Genomic DNA, 17,292 nt, shown 5'->3' on the forward strand with positions numbered 1-17,292 from the left:
AAAAGTAAATGGAAGTAGAGGAAATGATTCATTGCAAAGAAGGTTTGGCTGGCCTATCCGGGAGGACTGAGGGTTTTAAATGTCTTTGGCAGTCTTCTTTCCCAAGATAGCCAGTTTCAGCAAAGAAAGGAAGTCTGATGGGCCAACAACTTTGGGTAAATATATCCTCATCTGGCTTTAACTTACCTGACCATGCTGAACAAGAGCAGTCGCAGGACAAGGTAGAACACTAACTGATGGGAATAAGAGCTACTCAGAGATTTCATTAGCCTTTGTAGTTTGGTCTGGGAGTTGAGGAAAAAGCTGGAAGTTTGCAAAAATGTTTTATTTTCCTGTGTCCCTTTTGCCTAGCGTTGTGCCAGTCAGAGGTCTGTCCAACCCTTAGTATCTCAATCCAACATCATCTTCTGGCCTCTGCAGATACACACACATACACACGCACACACACACACACACACACACACAAACACACCATAAAAATTTCTAATAGTAAGCAAATATGAAGTATGGACAAGAAAGTGAGTTAAGACACTCAGCCTTTCTGCAGTCTCAGCACTGTTTAAAGCAATACACCTGGGTGGAGATAGATGCCCTCAGTAATATCACTATAGTTTGTAGGTATAGTAATATTCCCAATAGAATTCTACTGAAGCTATGCATATGTTTTACATAGAAGAGAGATTGAGCTCGGCAGTGGTGGCTCATTCCTTTCGTTCCAGCACTTGGGAGTCAGGGGCTGGTAGATCTCTGTGAATTCAGGGCTAGCCTGAGCTACAGAGTGAAATCCAGGATAGCCAGAGCTACACAGAGAAACCCTGTCTCAAAACCCAAAACAACCCACCCCCCAAATGATTGAGTTTTCAAAAAGATTTTTAAAAACACAGAATGGCTCTAGCTGCACAGCAAAAGCATTGGCATAAAGACCTGCAGAATCCTATGTGTTGAAACCTGCAGAAAATATTTTCTCCGTTTTGTCGTGACAAAGCTAAGCCTGGTGATACAGAACATGGAATGTGAAAGCAGCATAATCAGAAGTTCAAGGTCAGCCTCAACTTCATGGGATCCTTTCTTGAAAAAAATAAGTAACTAAGATAAAAGTAGTATATTTCAATTTATCTTCTGTATTCTAGAGAAATTCTCACAATGTATCTCAGAGTCTCCTGGAACTGGCCCATTGAGTGCAAACTAACAACAATCCTGTCTCACCCTCCTAAGTGCTGAAATCATAGGCTTGAACAGCTATTCCTGTCTTATTACTAAAATTAGGTATGGCATTCTGTATGTAATTACATTAAACACATTCTTTCTTCAGAAATCAATCAAAACTTAGATTTTTGTAAAAGCTTTTAAGGTTGTCTTAGTTACTTTCATTTTTATTAACTATTTGATTTATTTACATTTCAAATGTTGTCCCTCTTTCCAGTCTCCTCTATTCAAACTCCTCACTCACTCCCTCTCCTCTTTGCCTCTATGAGGATGCTCCCTCACCCATCACTCACTCCTGCCTCACCCCTCTAGCATCCTCCTTCTCTGAGGCAACAAGCCTCAGAGACCAAGCGCCTCCCCTCCTACTTATGCCTCTGCTACATATGTAGTGGGAGCCATGAACCCACCCATGTATACTCTTTGGTTGATAGTTTAGTCTTGGGAGCTCTGAGGTGTCTAGTTAGATCATCAAATTTAACATCTATTTTTTTCTGTTGTACACAGCCATGTCTTGGGCCTGGAATGTAATCAAGTGATCAGTCAACCCAATGCACTGTCTTGAGCATTTTGGCCCCTATACTTATAAATTTGTATGCACTAAATTCTGCTGAATGTTTAACCAAATGCTATGGTTAGAATGGCAGATGGCAGCAATAGTTCAAAGTCACTTTCTGCTTCAAAGACCCCTCCTGGATTAAGTACTAGTTATATACATTTGAGTGATGTTTGAACAGAGAGGATACAAAATCTTAATATCATTTTACAAAAGTTGCATGGTTTTGATTTTTGACAATATTTCAGAAAAGAAAAATCTGCTTCTATATAAGTGGCAACCTTTGGCATTAAGAAATCAGGTGTCTCCTTAGAGGTCTGCCAGAGCCTGACATATACATAGGCGGATGGGATACTCACAGCTAACAATTCAACTGATCATGTGATTACTAGTGGAGGAGTTAGAGAGAAGACTTAAGGAGCTGAAAGGGTATGTGGCCCCATGGGGAGAGCAACAATGCCAACCAACTAGGGCTCACAGGGTCTAAACCACCAGCCTGGGAGCACATAGGGAGGGACCTATGGTCCAGCTGTATATGTAGGGGAGGATGGGAGGTTCTTGGTCCAGTGAAAGATGGATGCCCCAGTGTGTGAGAATTCAAGGGTAAGGAGTTGGGAGTGGGAGGGTGGGTGGTGGCACATCCTCATAGAAGCAGGAGGAGGGAGGATGGGATAGGAGGTTTCTGGGTTGGGGGGAAATGGAGAAAGGGGATAACATCTGAAATCTAAATAAAATATCCAATAAAGAAGAAGGAAAAAAACCAAAAAGTCAGGATGAACAACTCTTCTGAGCTATCTGTACTATCTAAGGATTTAAGAGCAAATTATAAGGACAACATAAGGGAGACAGAGTTTTGGTTTATATCTTCATGTGTGAAGCATTGAAAAGGTGCTTCCAGGAAGCATTCTTACTGCAGTTAAGACAAACTGTAACATTAGAACCAGGACTTTAGACACACAACTTTAATGTAAGTCGTTCCTTTCAAAGCTTAATATGCTGCCACCCAGAGAGTTTGATGATTTGCATAGGCCCATCGACATGTCAAGATTTCACTTGCTTCATGATTTATAATTCAGTGCCCAATTAGATTGGATTCTTCTACCACACGGTGGCTTTTTAAGCAAAGAGTTGTCATCTTGGAATAAAAAAGTTCCAGGTTCGGTTCCTGTAAATTAGCAACAGTCACTCCCCAGTTAAAAAATAACCAAGAGAACAGTAATTCAAGCACACAGATTAGCTACTAATTATAAGTGGAGTTCTACAATGTGTCACTGGTTCTCCTAAATAGTTATTTGGGTGTCTAATGTTCATTTTAAAGTATAAAATAATGTATTAATTCAGAACATAAACTCAAAATGAATCTTTTGGAATGTATTCTAATGAAAGCTCATGCTTTGCAGACAGCAGAATAACACAGAGAAGTGTCAAGCATATTTTCCTCCATCCTTATCTGTACTTCTGGCACTTCTGGGTCGGTGAAACTTAGAGCATATCACAGTTTTTCAAAGTTCTGGCACTATGATAAAAGTGTTCTGCTGTATGCACTCTCTTGCCTGGAGTCTCCATTCTCCTCTCTACCACTGAAAGACATTCCTTCAGAAGCAAGGTGTGTACAGAGAACAGCTCATGTCCAAGTAAGTTCATGGCCCTTTCTTCATCCATAAAGGCATATGATGCTAAATTTAATCATACATTCACACCATTCCACTCTCTTCTAAGTGGTGCACATATAGAAGAAAGGGAGTATTTTTAGATGTTCTAATAATGGAATCAGTTTCACTCAGGCAGTTTGTAAATATTCAAACCTCCTTCGAAAACAATCTGGAAGCTAAATCTTACACAACTGCTTAGCAAAACATTTTTGCCTTCAGACTCTCAGACTGAGTACACAGTATTAGATTTCTAAACATGTAACTTTCCAAGTTTTGGATCTATTAGTTGTTGCTGTGAGCTTCTAGTGTTTTCTCAACTTTATCTTTTGCATCAATCATGGTATCTTGGGATTCGTGCAGAGTTTAAGAATATTCTCATTCTGATTGTTAGCTTTTTGTAAATCACATGTATGGATATTCTAAGCAACTGCTCTGCTTCAGGCCTAGTCCATCTGTATCAAACACACACACACACACACACACACACACACACACACACACACACACCCCTATTACAGTGTGTTGAAGTGGTATTTTTATGGTCCACACAGAATTGTTTGCAAGCTTCTATGACAAAGTATTATCTTTGTCTATGCTACTCTGTCTCTTCAATCAAAATTATTACATCTCTAGGGACAAATAAATGCTTAGTCTCTGAAATACTTCTGGCTTTAATTTTTAGTTTAGTGATTTTTCTTTTGATTGTTTGGGTTTGCCAATATCCTTTAAGAAGCCAAAGATTTAGATTGACATTCAAGTTAATACATAACAGTCATTGTAACAGGTTCCAACCTTCTTTAGAAAGTCTCAGGAGGCTTACCAAATGAAGCTAAGATTCTTTTTTATTTTCTAAAATAAGCGATATATTCCAAATGTCTAAAAATCTGAAAATAATTTTTCAAATGGAGAATAAATGATAAAGTGTCTGTTTTGTTTCATTTTAGAATAATTGAGTTGAAAAATGATATTGATTTTTGAATAAATTTCAAAGATGGAGAACACTGGGTGAGCAAGGATCATGCTGTCTTGTAGGATGTGAAGAGATTTACTATGATTTTCATGAGTTTCCTCTTTAATCACATTAAAAAGGAAACATCTTGCTGTGGTCAAATTAAAATTTTCTCTTCCCCCTTTCCTCAAATTTAAAAATGTAGGCCTTATCTACTCTATCCGGACAGTAAATGAACACACAGTGGACATGGCACCTGCTTAGAGCCTGCGGACCACTCTTCACTAAAAACTGGAAGGCAACTCGTAAGTATGTGATGAGAAAATTTTGGAAGATGGCATTTCATTTTCTAAAACCTGACTACAACATAAGATTGCAAATGACTGAACTTCACAGTTTATAATACAATTTTCATTTTATTTTAAACATAGTTTTGCATGTTATAAAAATACTGATCACAGTGAGCTTTATCAATTGTTATTGCTATAAAAATGAATGCAGGAACAATATTTTTAGTGGAAATAAATTATATAGGCATTCTTTTTTTCTTTTATTTAAATCACAAGAGAAAAAAAAACTCAGCTATCTGGTCCCTGGCAGAAAACCAGTCTTTGAAGAGGTTTTTTGCACATGAGTGCCAGTCCTTCCCGCAGTAATCCACATGGTTCAGGAAACACAGACTTGGGCCTCATGGTCCCACAGAGTCTTTCTGTGCATAGACAGTTCTAACATGGCAACAGTTCTTCAAGACAGTAAAATGATGGACTGAAAACAAGTATGATCTTAGTTCAGATGTGGTCTTTTCCAATATGATGGGACACAGCGACACACTTCTTCACTAAATGACAGTCCCGGATCACAATGCTTCAGTCGATTTGCACATGGTCTTCTGTAACAACTAGAAAAGAAAAAAAAAAAAAAAGAACATGGTGAAGACCAAGGTAGTAAGTCAAGATGCTACAGACAGCTTTTATGTTTTTTTCAGTTTAACCAAGAAATATTACTAAATTTATTATAAATGTGTTTATAGGTTTATAAATATTTAAGTGTGTGCTTAGATTTACAGAATTGTAGAGGAATGGAAAAGTCTTTAAAAATGTGGCTTACTTGCTGACATAGCAGTGGGAAGATGGACTATTGTAAGCATTACTTCTTTTGAAGTCCTTTCTGCTTTGTGGATGAAAGTAACATAGAACAGAAAGCTTGAAAGTGAATATTTAAGGTCTGCTGATTTCCTGTGATCACATAAGCATGGCAACGTTCACAAAAGTCTGGGATGTGCATGGAACCCAGACTTCCAGGCAATTAAACCCAGCCATCTTGGCAGGACCATAGCCTTTGGCTAGCCGCCCCATCCACCCTCTTGTGTTTTTACTCAGCAGCTGGCTGGATGATGGAGGGTAATTCCTCTCTCTCCACCTGTATTCCAGATCATGAGGGAAAACATGAACAGATAGGGGCCCTGCTCCATTCACCTGAGACTTCCAGTTGCTAGACATCGTGAAAAGACAGATTACTAATCATTTAAGTTTTGGAAGTTCTGTTTGCTATAGTGAATTGACTCTAGCTTTGAGCATCTTAGAAGAGGAGTATGTCTAGCTGTGTCATAAGCTGGAAAGAAAAAATGAAAAGTGTACTAAAGAGACCCCTAAATAGTTAAAATCTCATCTTACTAGATGTTTAAAGGAAACAGTATGCTGGGGCACTGAGGCGGGAGTGGGTGGGTGGGGGATCACTCTCAGAGAAAGGGGGAGGAGGGAGGAAATAGGGGGTTTGTGGAGGGGAAACTGGGAAGAGGGATAACATTTAAAATGTGAATAAATAAAATAACCAATTTTAAAAAAAGAAAGAAAAAGAAAGGAAAGTGTAGCTAAGGAGTTTTTAAATTATTTAAAATATTTAATTTTTATTATTTTTTTACAGTGTCATATGCATATCTACTGCCTCTGGATTACTATTTACCTTCTACTTTTTCTTATTTCCCTATCACCCCCTTGGAACTCCTTCTCTTCCTCCCTTGCAGCCACTTTCACACATTCTTGATTTTTATTTTGCTTTATGGACCATCCAGTTTAATCATGTCCGGCTGAGTGATCCCTAGATTGGAAGAATCCACTGCAGCCTGGGGAGGGTTTTCCTGAGTAGGTACACGACAGATGGCAATGAATCACCTCTCCCTAAATCTATCAGGGACAAATAATAAAGCAGTGAGGGGCTTTGCCCTCTTAGCCCTTCATTCACCCATGCCCCATATTGGCCTGTTCTTTTGCAGACCCAATAGGAGCATCTATAACTATACTGAATTTATGGGTTCAATGACTGTGCCCTGCCCAGAGGAAAACAGCTTACAGATCTTCTCTCTATTATGCTAGCTCTTACATTCCTTCAGTCTCCTTTTCTGAAATTTTCTCTGAGCCTTAGAGGAAGATGTTATAAATTTGTTGTTAAGAAATTTTTATAAAATTCATGGTTACATAATGGATACAATTTCCTTTTAGAAATAAAGACAGAAATATAGTTCTCAGTGGACAAAAATACCTAATAATTAAGGCAATGTGAAAAAAATGCACTCTGTTTTTCTCCATTGTAATAAACATTAAGAATAAAATGTGTAACTCTATTTTATAGTTTTCTCTTTTGCTCCAGCCATTTGACACCATAAACTTTGGAAGAATACACTTAGAAAAATGGACACACAAAGGATTGTTATCAGTATAAAGACTTAGCCCAGTGTTATAGTTCATGGCTCGGGTATGGCTCCATGCCCACTTCCCCAGGACAATGCCAGCTTTAACTTTTAATACCAGAACAACAAGAAAGGACTTTATGAAAGAGTGTATCTTATTAAGCAAAGATATAAGGAAATAAATATAGTCTACTTAGCTAATGTGGTAATTCACTGTTGAAAAATAATAATGTCTGGCTATTCTATATACAGTCACAAAAAATTAAAACTCTGCAGTATGTACAAGATTCATTGAAAAAAGTTTCAGTGTAGAACATGGTATGATAAGATTTACTGGATGTAATATCTTATTTTGGAAATATCACTTGGTAAGTAGAGTATGAATATGTAAAACTGGAAAGTGTGTATTTATTTGAAAATATTTTAAATGAGTATTAGGATTCCTGTAAGGAACTCAGCAACAATGCAGAAAGAAAAATAATATGGTCAAGAAAATGCCTGGATTTAGTAAAGTCTCATTATATATTACCTGCAAATGACACATCCTCATATTTATAAGTTAAAATGAGAGAACACACTCACAAGAATCAAAAGATAGGCTCTACTTACTGAGGTACTAGATTAACTAATGATAAACTGTCATGAGGAAATTACATTAAAATAAAGAGGATATGACTTTTTGTTTTTAGATGTTGAAAGGGTATTGTCTCATATATTTGGACAGAAGGAGAGATGCAATGAAAGAGAATATTTAATGAGAATCAGGTGACACCACAATTTCATGTGTAACGAGAACAGAATGAAACTAGAAAAATGGTAGCATTAAGGACTTGTAGATGGGGGCTGGTGAGATGGCTCAGCGGTTAAGAGCACTAACTGCTCTTCCAGAGGTTCTGAGTTCAATTCCCAGCAACCATATGGTGGCTCACAACCATCTGTAATGGGATCTGATGCCCTTTTCTGGTGTGTCTGAAGACAGCTAGCTACAGTGTACTCATATACATAAAATAAATAAATCTAAAAAAAAAGGACTTGTAGATAAATATGAAGATCTGTATTGGATCCAGCAACTAAGAGGCTTAAGCACAGCTTAACATGGAGGTCTCTGCGAGGCTATAGTCCCATCTTAGATTAGAGACAGAAAACTACAAATCTACATGAAGTGGAACAATTCTGAAAAAACAGCATGATGGCTAAAGTGTTCTCAGCATGAAAATAAGAGGATATTAGTAAAGCAGAAGAAATCAGCAGTCTTCATAAGCTGAGGGAGAAGAAGATGAAGTAAGTATAAGCAGAAGATACTGAAGTAAGCTAAGCAGAGGGATGGAGGATGGACCAACACTGAAAGAATGTAACAAAAATATAAAAACCAGAGATCTTCATTAAACAGTAGTCTTTTTCTGAGATGAGCTATAAATTCAGTCAGTAGGGTATGAACTTGCTTCATTTATTTTTCTTCACATAAAAGGAACAAAGCCATGCCAAAAAAAAAAAAAATGATGGAGCAGGAGTGTCAAATACTTGCTGCTCTTTCAGAGGACCCACGTCATCATCCAGAACCTTCATGTTGACTTACAACTGTTTAACTCTAGTTCTAAGGATCCACTGTCTTCCTCTGGCCTCCATGGGCACTAGGCACACACATGGTACACAGATAGACATACACGTAGGCAACACAACCACAAAGGTAAAATAAAGTAATACTCCAAATATGAATCTTGAGTAACTTTTAATGATTTTACTTTTTATTTTTAATTATACCTGTAAGTCTGTTTTTGTGAGTATGTGTGAGTGGGTATAGGTGACTATAGATGCTAGTCAGAGGGTGCTGGATCCCATGGAGCTGTAGTTAAAGGCAGTTGTAAGCTAACTGAAGTAGGTGATGGATACCAAACTCAGCTCAGCTAATGGAGGAGTATTCTTAACCATTGAGTCATCTCTGCAATTTGAATAACATCCGCCAGCATTTTATTTTATTGTCATTGATAGCTTCATCCATTCATGACAAACCTAAAATCATTTTAGAAGAGAGGACCTCACCTAAAGAACTGAGAAGATCATTATTACCCTATGCCCATGTCTGTGAGATACTTTTTTTTTTCAAATTGCTAATTGATGAAGGACCTGTCCACTGTGGATGGTATAATCCCTGGATAGGTGGACTTTGGCATTGCAATAAAAAGTCTGGGATTTAGCCAGTGTATGGTGCTCCTCCAGGTTTCCTTTGGTTCCTACCTCCAGTTCCTGTACTGGCTTCCCTTGGTGATAGACTGTAAATGGCAAGTCTTCTTTCCCAAAGTTTCTTTTGGGTATGATGTTTAATAACAGGGACAGAAAGCAAGCTAGAACATTTACCTAGTTCCGAATAGGCATTTAGTGTTAATGTTTTATTTTTTGGATCAAATTCTGCAGGTAATAGTGTTGCTCATTATTTTTAAGCTTTAAAATAAATTATACACAGAAGTATAATTTTTGGAGGTTTGAGACATCGACTCCTGGATGCATTTCTAAAATAATTCATAAATCCTCTTAGAGAGGAGAATTCTATAGCACTCTCCTACACTACCCTCTAGGACAAGGATATAGTTTTGAACTTATTCTTAGTTTTGTTTGTTTTGTTTTGTGCCTTAATGCTTCTGTGGTTAAATCAAGTCTCAAAGACCAAATGTGCTTACGTATTCCTGAAATCCCTGTATTCAGAAAACTAAGGGAGGAGGGTGTTAAGTTCTAGGTCAGTCTGGTTATAGAATAAGGCTATCTCAAAGAAGCCAAACATCTTACAAAAGTCTAGTGTCAAGAACAATTATCATTGACTTGAATGATTATTTTTGTGAGATGATTTCCTGCCTTCATTCTAATAAGCAGCTTCTGACCTGGGTTGAGAAAACAGCTTCCAGTTGATAACATTGCATTTTCAAGAAGGGGATTAGCATTGTTTATGTAGACTCCTTACCTGCATGTTTGATGGTGGAATTTCTTTCCTTTTAGGAAGCACTTTTGTGGATTTTCTGTACATTCGCAGGCACATTTTCCAGGATTCAGGGGTTGATTTCTTGGACACGTTCTTTTACATACACACTGGCATGTGTTCTCATCAAATTCCCTGTTGGCTCCACATGAACTAGGCAAAAGTTTGTTTTTACAGACACACTGGCATGAGTCTCTATCTAGTTCTCTGTGAGGTCCACAGCTGGATGGCTGAAGCCCCCCCTTGCAGACACACTGACAGGTGTCTTCATCCAGCTCCTTGTTGGGTCCACAGACATCATGGAATCCATTGGTTGAGTCTAGACAAACACAGGACACATTTATTAGACCTTACTTGGTTCAGAATGTGGTAACTAATACATGGATTCAAAAGATCGCTTTTAGTATTTCAATAAAGAATGCTGTATAAATATGCCATGTCTCTTTATACAGAAGTCAAAAAATAACCGCAAAAAAAAAGCAGCATATATCCTACTTAGTACTCATTGCAAGGAGCGATGAATAGAACATTGTGAGAACTTAACATGGAAATATGTTAATTAAAATACAGATCAGTTATAGACTAAAGTACATTTTGTTTACTTACCATCCTCAATATTTGAATAAAAGATAAAATCCTGTTGAGCCAGGCATCGGCACATGTAGTTATTCCACACGTAGTTTGCTGGACAAGTCTTGTTAGCTGCCTGACACCTTTTGGGGAGAAAGATGAAATAGATGCTAAACAACAGTATAACTGCATAGAGAATGATCATTTCTTTTTCATGTACATGTTACAAATCAAATCACCCTTATGGGAAAAGTTTAAAATACTTAGGAATACAGGAGATGATCCATCAGTGTCTCCTCTCAAATGACCCCCACCTCACCTGCTGCCAGGTTTTAATCTTGAAGTTTACCTCTGTAAGTTGTAAGGCCTTTGATGACTTCAGACTTACTGTTTTAAAGGGAAGTAGGCTTCTTTGTATACTGACAGATGGTTTTGACCTACTAAAAACTGTGAGGATGCCTTCTATATTACTCTGTAATTTCCTCTAACAAACAAAATATAAACTTCAGGCAACTCTAGAGGTCATTTAAAAAAGTTTTTCTTCATGACTTTCTTAAGATGATGTGATTGGACTACTTCTTTTGATAACTATTTAGGTGGCTTTCAGCTTTTGCCTCTTATATACTACTGCGATTATGGTAACATCTTCATATATACACATCTATGGTCTTATATCTGAAGAACAGATTCCATAGATCGAATGATTTGATCAGTGGATAACTTCCACTTTTCATTCCACCCAACAGATATCCAAGAGCGCCTCCATTGTGCTTTGTTTTCATGGCCTTCTCATTTCTTCTTTTCTTTTTACTTACCCTTCTTTTCTTCCTTCCTCTTTACATTCTTTCTATCTTCCTTATTTGTCTTAGAAAACATTATCAACAAATGGTCTTCATTCTGGAAGTTAAACTACTCCTGAAATGTTCCAGTTACCTTTCCCTTAACTAACAGGATCTCAGTCATGTTAATAACTACAGCGTTGGAGACTTTCATGACAGACTCACTAGCTCGTCATGTTTACTGGCCAACACCTAAAGTTACCTATTCTTCACATAGCCATTCTTATTACTGTTATCATTATTATTACTATTACTACTACTCCTACTATTGCTATTGTTCTCCTTTTGTTGTTTCTCTAAAAATGACGTTTAGAAGCTATTGTTTGAGATTAATCATGTTCTGTGTCATTAGATTTAACACTTCTAGATCTTCTTAGGGATCATATGCAGATATATTCTGCAGAATGTTCTCCTAGTCTGGCCAGGAGGCTTCTTGCCTTTAATATTTTAGCTTTACAGAACATACATTAACCTTTACTATTTGACTTGTTAAGAGACATTGGTGGAGACATCACAGAGAAATATTTACTTACAAATTAAACATCATTCATTTTAAACAATATTGTAAACAATGTTTTGTGGTGGAAGAATGCTGAATCAATTCCAAATTGTTACAACACAGAAATCATCTGTGGACACTGTAAAAAGCGCAAAGAATACAAACAAATAGGCCATGTGCTTTGGATGCTGCTAAGAAAATTTACATAGATACAGCCTCAATGTGACGAGACATTCTCTTCCCCAAACAGTCTGAGAACTACTATGAAACCACACAAAGATCTTGTTTGGGGTTTTCTTTTACAGAACAAGCAATTCAGAATTGTGTTTTAAAGCAGCCCCTCGCTCAGTAATGTAATCTGGCCTTGAATTTGTGATCCTACCGCCTCAGCCTCCCCAATGTTGGGATCACAGACACATACTTCTATGTCTATCTTGCAAATATGCATCTTTGAACCATGTCTATCTTCAGTTTGGATATCACCTCTGATGATTTAAGAGTGTTTTCCTTTCTAGCTGTCTACAGCAGCTCTGAGACACAGTCTATTTGTTCTGTTCCATATGGCACTGAGTCTAAAATGTCCCATATGCTTCAGCAAATGGCATTGATTATTTTAACTTTGTTCCCTCTACCCTTCTTGAACTCTTCTAAGGTTCACAGCCCCTTTTGGTTGCTGAAAGAGTCAATTATACAACATTTCTTGAATTTAGTTTAAGTTTGACTTTCTATTTTCACCTTATTATTTGCTATGTCATGCCAACTAAAGCCTCTCACAAAGCATGCAAACATTTCAGGTAATCACCTAAAAGTGACTACGTGTTAATGGCAATATTCCTTGTTGTACAATCATGAAACTGTTTAAGTATCTTAGATGCTATCAAAATAGTTTTGTTTTTGTACAAACAGTGTAATTTATGGTAATTCATCTAAAATAAGCTACACTTTGGGGCTAACTACAATTTGCTGTATTTTTTTCCATTTAAAATAAAAATAAACATGCTTACCCTATATATTTTCAGGAATAAATACATGATTTTAAGCAGGATAAGCATCTTTTTTGTAGGCAAAAAAAGATCACTGATACCCAAAACCAACAAGGTAAGGATTTCAGTCTGTATTTTTGATTTTATACTAACAAATTCCAGTAAAATACTTGGCCTCCAACAATTTTTATATAAATAGCTGCTGGCTTTATTCTGTGCCTGTTACATGCCTTTTGTTTTTAATCTTAAATATGTAACATATTTACTTATGTATCAATGAGTTAAGACTATGAAAAACGTGTGTTCATTGACGTTCATTCTGCTCCATATCTCCAAGGTACTATTTCTTTTCTTAGTATCTTTGTTTATATGTTTCAATATTTCATTTGAAAAACAACAAAACCCAAAAATCAATAACAGGACATGTTCAAACTTTCTTTGTTCACTTAGTATTTCCAGGAACGTGCCATACCATTCCCAATTTTAGTTAATCCTAAAGGAAAATCTCTCCTCAACCTCGTGAATGTGAAGTTAGCCATAAGTCACAGATATCAGGATACCTTATCTCAATTTGGTGTATGTTTGGAGAGGGTTAGGAGGTGTAGCCTGCTAGAGGAAGTGTCACTTGAGGGGATATGTATTAAAGTTTCAAAAGACTGATGCCATTTTGTGTTGGTTTTCTGACTCCTGCATTTGGATAAAGTTCTCAGCTACTGCTCCAGCACCATGTCTGCCCTCCTGTTTCCATGATTTCTGCCATGATGGTAATGAACTGTTTTCCCTCCGGTACCTTATGCACTGAAATAAAACTTTCTTTTATAAGTTGTCTTGGTTATGGTATTTTTTCACAACATTAGAACAGTAACTAACACAGTCATCATTTCATATTATAGTTTAATCTTGAATATATATTGTTCATGAAAGGTTTAGATAATATTAATTAAATTTCTAAATCAATTATCATCAATTTTGTATACATATTCTATCCAATCTTTAGTATTCTGCCAAACATGCCTTGATTATTCTTCTACACGTGGTAATTATCCATCTACATGTTGGTTATAGATGGGCACATACTGTCATGTTTACAATAGAAAATATTTCTTTTTTATTTTTACAATATGTAATTTTGTCCTTCCTTTATCTCATGCTGTGTGTTTCATGGTTGGTTATAAGTCATATGTGTAACAGGAAATCAAGTAAAGAGTCAAAGTCCACTTTTGAAGCCCAGCATGTTGGCACATGACATTAATTCCAGCATCTGAGATTCTCAGGCTGATTGATCAGAAGTTCAAATGTCATCTCCTGGACTATATAATAAGTTTGGACTAGTCTGTGCTAAATGAAAAAGCTTCTCAATCAAATTAAGACCTCAAAACTAAAGCCATACATTTCCTAATATAATGGAATCATGTGTAACAACATAGTCTATCATTGAACTTAGTAAAGATTGATTTCTACAATTTCCTTTCAGTTGCACACACACACACACACACACACACACATACACACACACATTTTTTGCACACATAAAATCTCAGACACAGGTTCCTCTTCCACTTGTCATATGCATGTATTTGGTTGCAGCAGTTTAAAAATTTGACACAACAAAGACCTAAGCTATTTAAATTTCACAGTGATGTGAATTATCTCAGTTTCTAGTCCCCCTGTTACTGGGGAAAGAAGGACTTCCTATTCAGGAGAATTTGGTAAGCTTTGTGCTTGTGTTTAAGTAGGCAGGCAGATCTCTATCCTAAATAAGTAGGAAAATAAAAACAATTTTCTGCCTTTTTTATAGTCAGAAAAAATAATTTGCTTCTTTAAGCCACAATATTTTTAAAAATATAAATTTAAATATATGAACTTCATGTGTTTAAACAATTACAGAAATTTATTTTGGGAATATTATATAAACATCCAGATATGTATTTTTATAGTAGGAGATAAAGAGTTCATGTAATCTGCCTGCATACTCTCTTCCCTCTTTCTTTGTACTCATATTGAACAAAAATATATTTTGGAAACACTTTCAATTATACGTGCAACAGTCATGACAACACATATATTACAGCAGTTATTAATGGTCTGCTTAAAGGGAGCTAAATATTTTAAATTCTAATAGCCTTAAAACAATTCAAACTTAAGAATAAATGAAAATTTTCACACAAATAAAAAATACTACTCACCATAAAACATATTTTAATATTCAAATCTGAAATTATGCTAGATATTATTGAATTAAAGAAAGCAATATTCAAATAAATATATTATTATAATCTCTAAATGATGCCCACTCCTCAGATATAAGAAGCAAAATCTTAGGTTTTACAGAATATCATTCTAAATATAATGGTTTGGAAACAAAATTTTCAAATATTATTATATTATAATGAAAGGAGGTGCTGTCAGATTGGATTCAAGAATTAACACATGTACTTATTGACTTTGTGTTTTAAATCAAGGAATTTTCATGGTGTTGAAAATGATATTCAAAAGAAATGATTAATGTGCATATAAGGAAATTTTTATAACTAAAACATTGCATGTGCTACATTTGCAAAGCACATTACTTGAAGCATACCCTCTCTGCAAGGCATAAAATAATTCTTAATGTTGATCTATGTTGGGAACCATGTAAGCAAATAAACTCTCTTAAGTTCTCCTCCAAATAGAACTTGGAATTTTTATAAAAGATAAAAGTTACCTTTAAAAGAATTATTTCATTATTTGAAAACTACACTAGACTGATTTGCTAGCCATTGATTTTGCTGTTTGGAATCAGAAGTTGCGAGTTTAAGCATCTATGCATTTATCAGTGGGGAAAATGATGTATTCAATGATAAAGTCAATTTTGTTAGTCAATTTTATTACATCTCTGAAAATTTAGAAATATGTATGCATTCTGGGAATAGAAAATTCTAAATGTCGGGTACTAATTTCTAGCTCTTACATTTTAAATATTATGGCACTCTTTTAATGTATTCTATACTTGTGACTCAATTTCTCTACATTTTGTCACTGGAATTTTGTATTCTTAGACATACATATATCTCTGAGTCCCCAAATTTACACTCAATGAACTAAAACACACCACTCTTATGTAGCATTTGACAGAAATGAACTGACATGATTCCTTCAAAGAACTATAATCTTTGTAGTTGATTTACTTTATAAATTTATCTCAATTTCTTTGTAGTTTTTAAAAGTATAATTGACAAAAGTTTGTATTCTTTAGTTACAAAATGATGTTTTATTATGTGCAAAACCGTAACACTAATTGTACGTGTGCCAAGAAAGTAAATAAATGCAACCCTAGGGGACTGGAGAGATGGCTCAGCGGTTAAGAGCACTGACTGCTCTTCCAGAGTTCCTGAATTCAATTCCCAGCAACCACATGGTGGCTCACAACCATCTGTAATGAGATCTGACACCCTCTTCTGGTGTCTCTGAAGAGAGCTACAGTGTACTCATATACATAAAATAAACAAATTTTTAAAAAAAAGAAAAGAAAAAGGCAATCCTAGCTACCTTAACAATTTTGATAACTATCATGGCACGTATTTAATTTCTTAAATGTCTACTGTTGATAGTATCTGAACTTCAACTCTGTCAAAGTATATTATTGAAGAATATAAACCTTGACATTTTTTCTTAAAAAGTTGTTGTCTGAATAGCAACTGGAAGGATTGCTGTATTTCGGTTATGTAAAGGTTGCAGACCTCTGGATAAAATCTTCCATTAGTTTTGTCTCAAATACTTTTAAAATAATTTTTATATTGACATCATTCATATGTCACCAGAATACACTTTTATGTTTATATAGACATTTATTTAGTTATAGATTTCCTATAGTGCTTACCAATCAATAAAATGTAATCAAACTTTTCACTATGAAGACATAGGTGAGTGGTAGAGTGGTTGTTACTATATGTGAGACTATGAGTTCAGTAGACACACACACACACACACTCATACCACATGCATGGAAAATGCCCTTGGATTCAATGATGTAATACAATTTTCCTCTTCCAACATAGTAAGAAATAATTCATCTTAAGATTCTGAAGTTTAAAATATAAAGGACTATATTTAATATGCATATATCTAAATAATGTGCGTATGCTTATTTTTCTGTATTGAATTTTGTTGATTCACATAAAATCCCATCTTTGTGTGTTTGTGCTTTTCCTTGCCTATGTCCTGCTGGTCTGCACACAGGAAGAAGAGATGTCAGAGCCAGGGTTTGTTTAGTTGTCAAAGAAAAAGAAAGTAGATAAGTGTAATGGATTTAATAAATTTGGCAAAGAATATTTCAAAGAATAAGAAAGTATGTCCATTAGTTTAAAAAGTAAACTGACAATATCAATTTTTTTCTTTTTATGTAATT

The 17,292-nt window shown here is 35.7% G+C and overlaps 1 protein-coding gene across 1 annotated transcript in view; it reads right to left on the reverse strand.

The window, feature by feature from the left end:
• Positions 1–4,756: 4,756 nt before the first annotated feature.
• Vegfc (vascular endothelial growth factor C) overlaps positions 4,757–17,292 on the reverse strand; it is a 96,869-nt gene continuing 84,333 nt past the window's right edge. The window contains exons 5-7 of the mRNA XM_028757710.1: positions 10,621–10,727; positions 10,000–10,333; positions 4,757–5,258 (exon numbers count right to left, since the gene is read on the reverse strand). Of these exons, the coding sequence (XP_028613543.1) occupies positions 5,144–5,258; positions 10,000–10,333; positions 10,621–10,727 (556 nt within the window). The 3' untranslated portion in view covers positions 4,757–5,143. The remainder of the gene's footprint in view (positions 5,259–9,999; positions 10,334–10,620; positions 10,728–17,292) is intronic.

This window comes from Grammomys surdaster, unplaced genomic scaffold (genome assembly GCF_004785775.1).
Source record: "Grammomys surdaster isolate TR1022 unplaced genomic scaffold, NIH_TR_1.0 126178, whole genome shotgun sequence".
In the NCBI taxonomy this organism is placed as follows: domain Eukaryota; kingdom Metazoa; phylum Chordata; class Mammalia; order Rodentia; family Muridae; genus Grammomys; species Grammomys surdaster.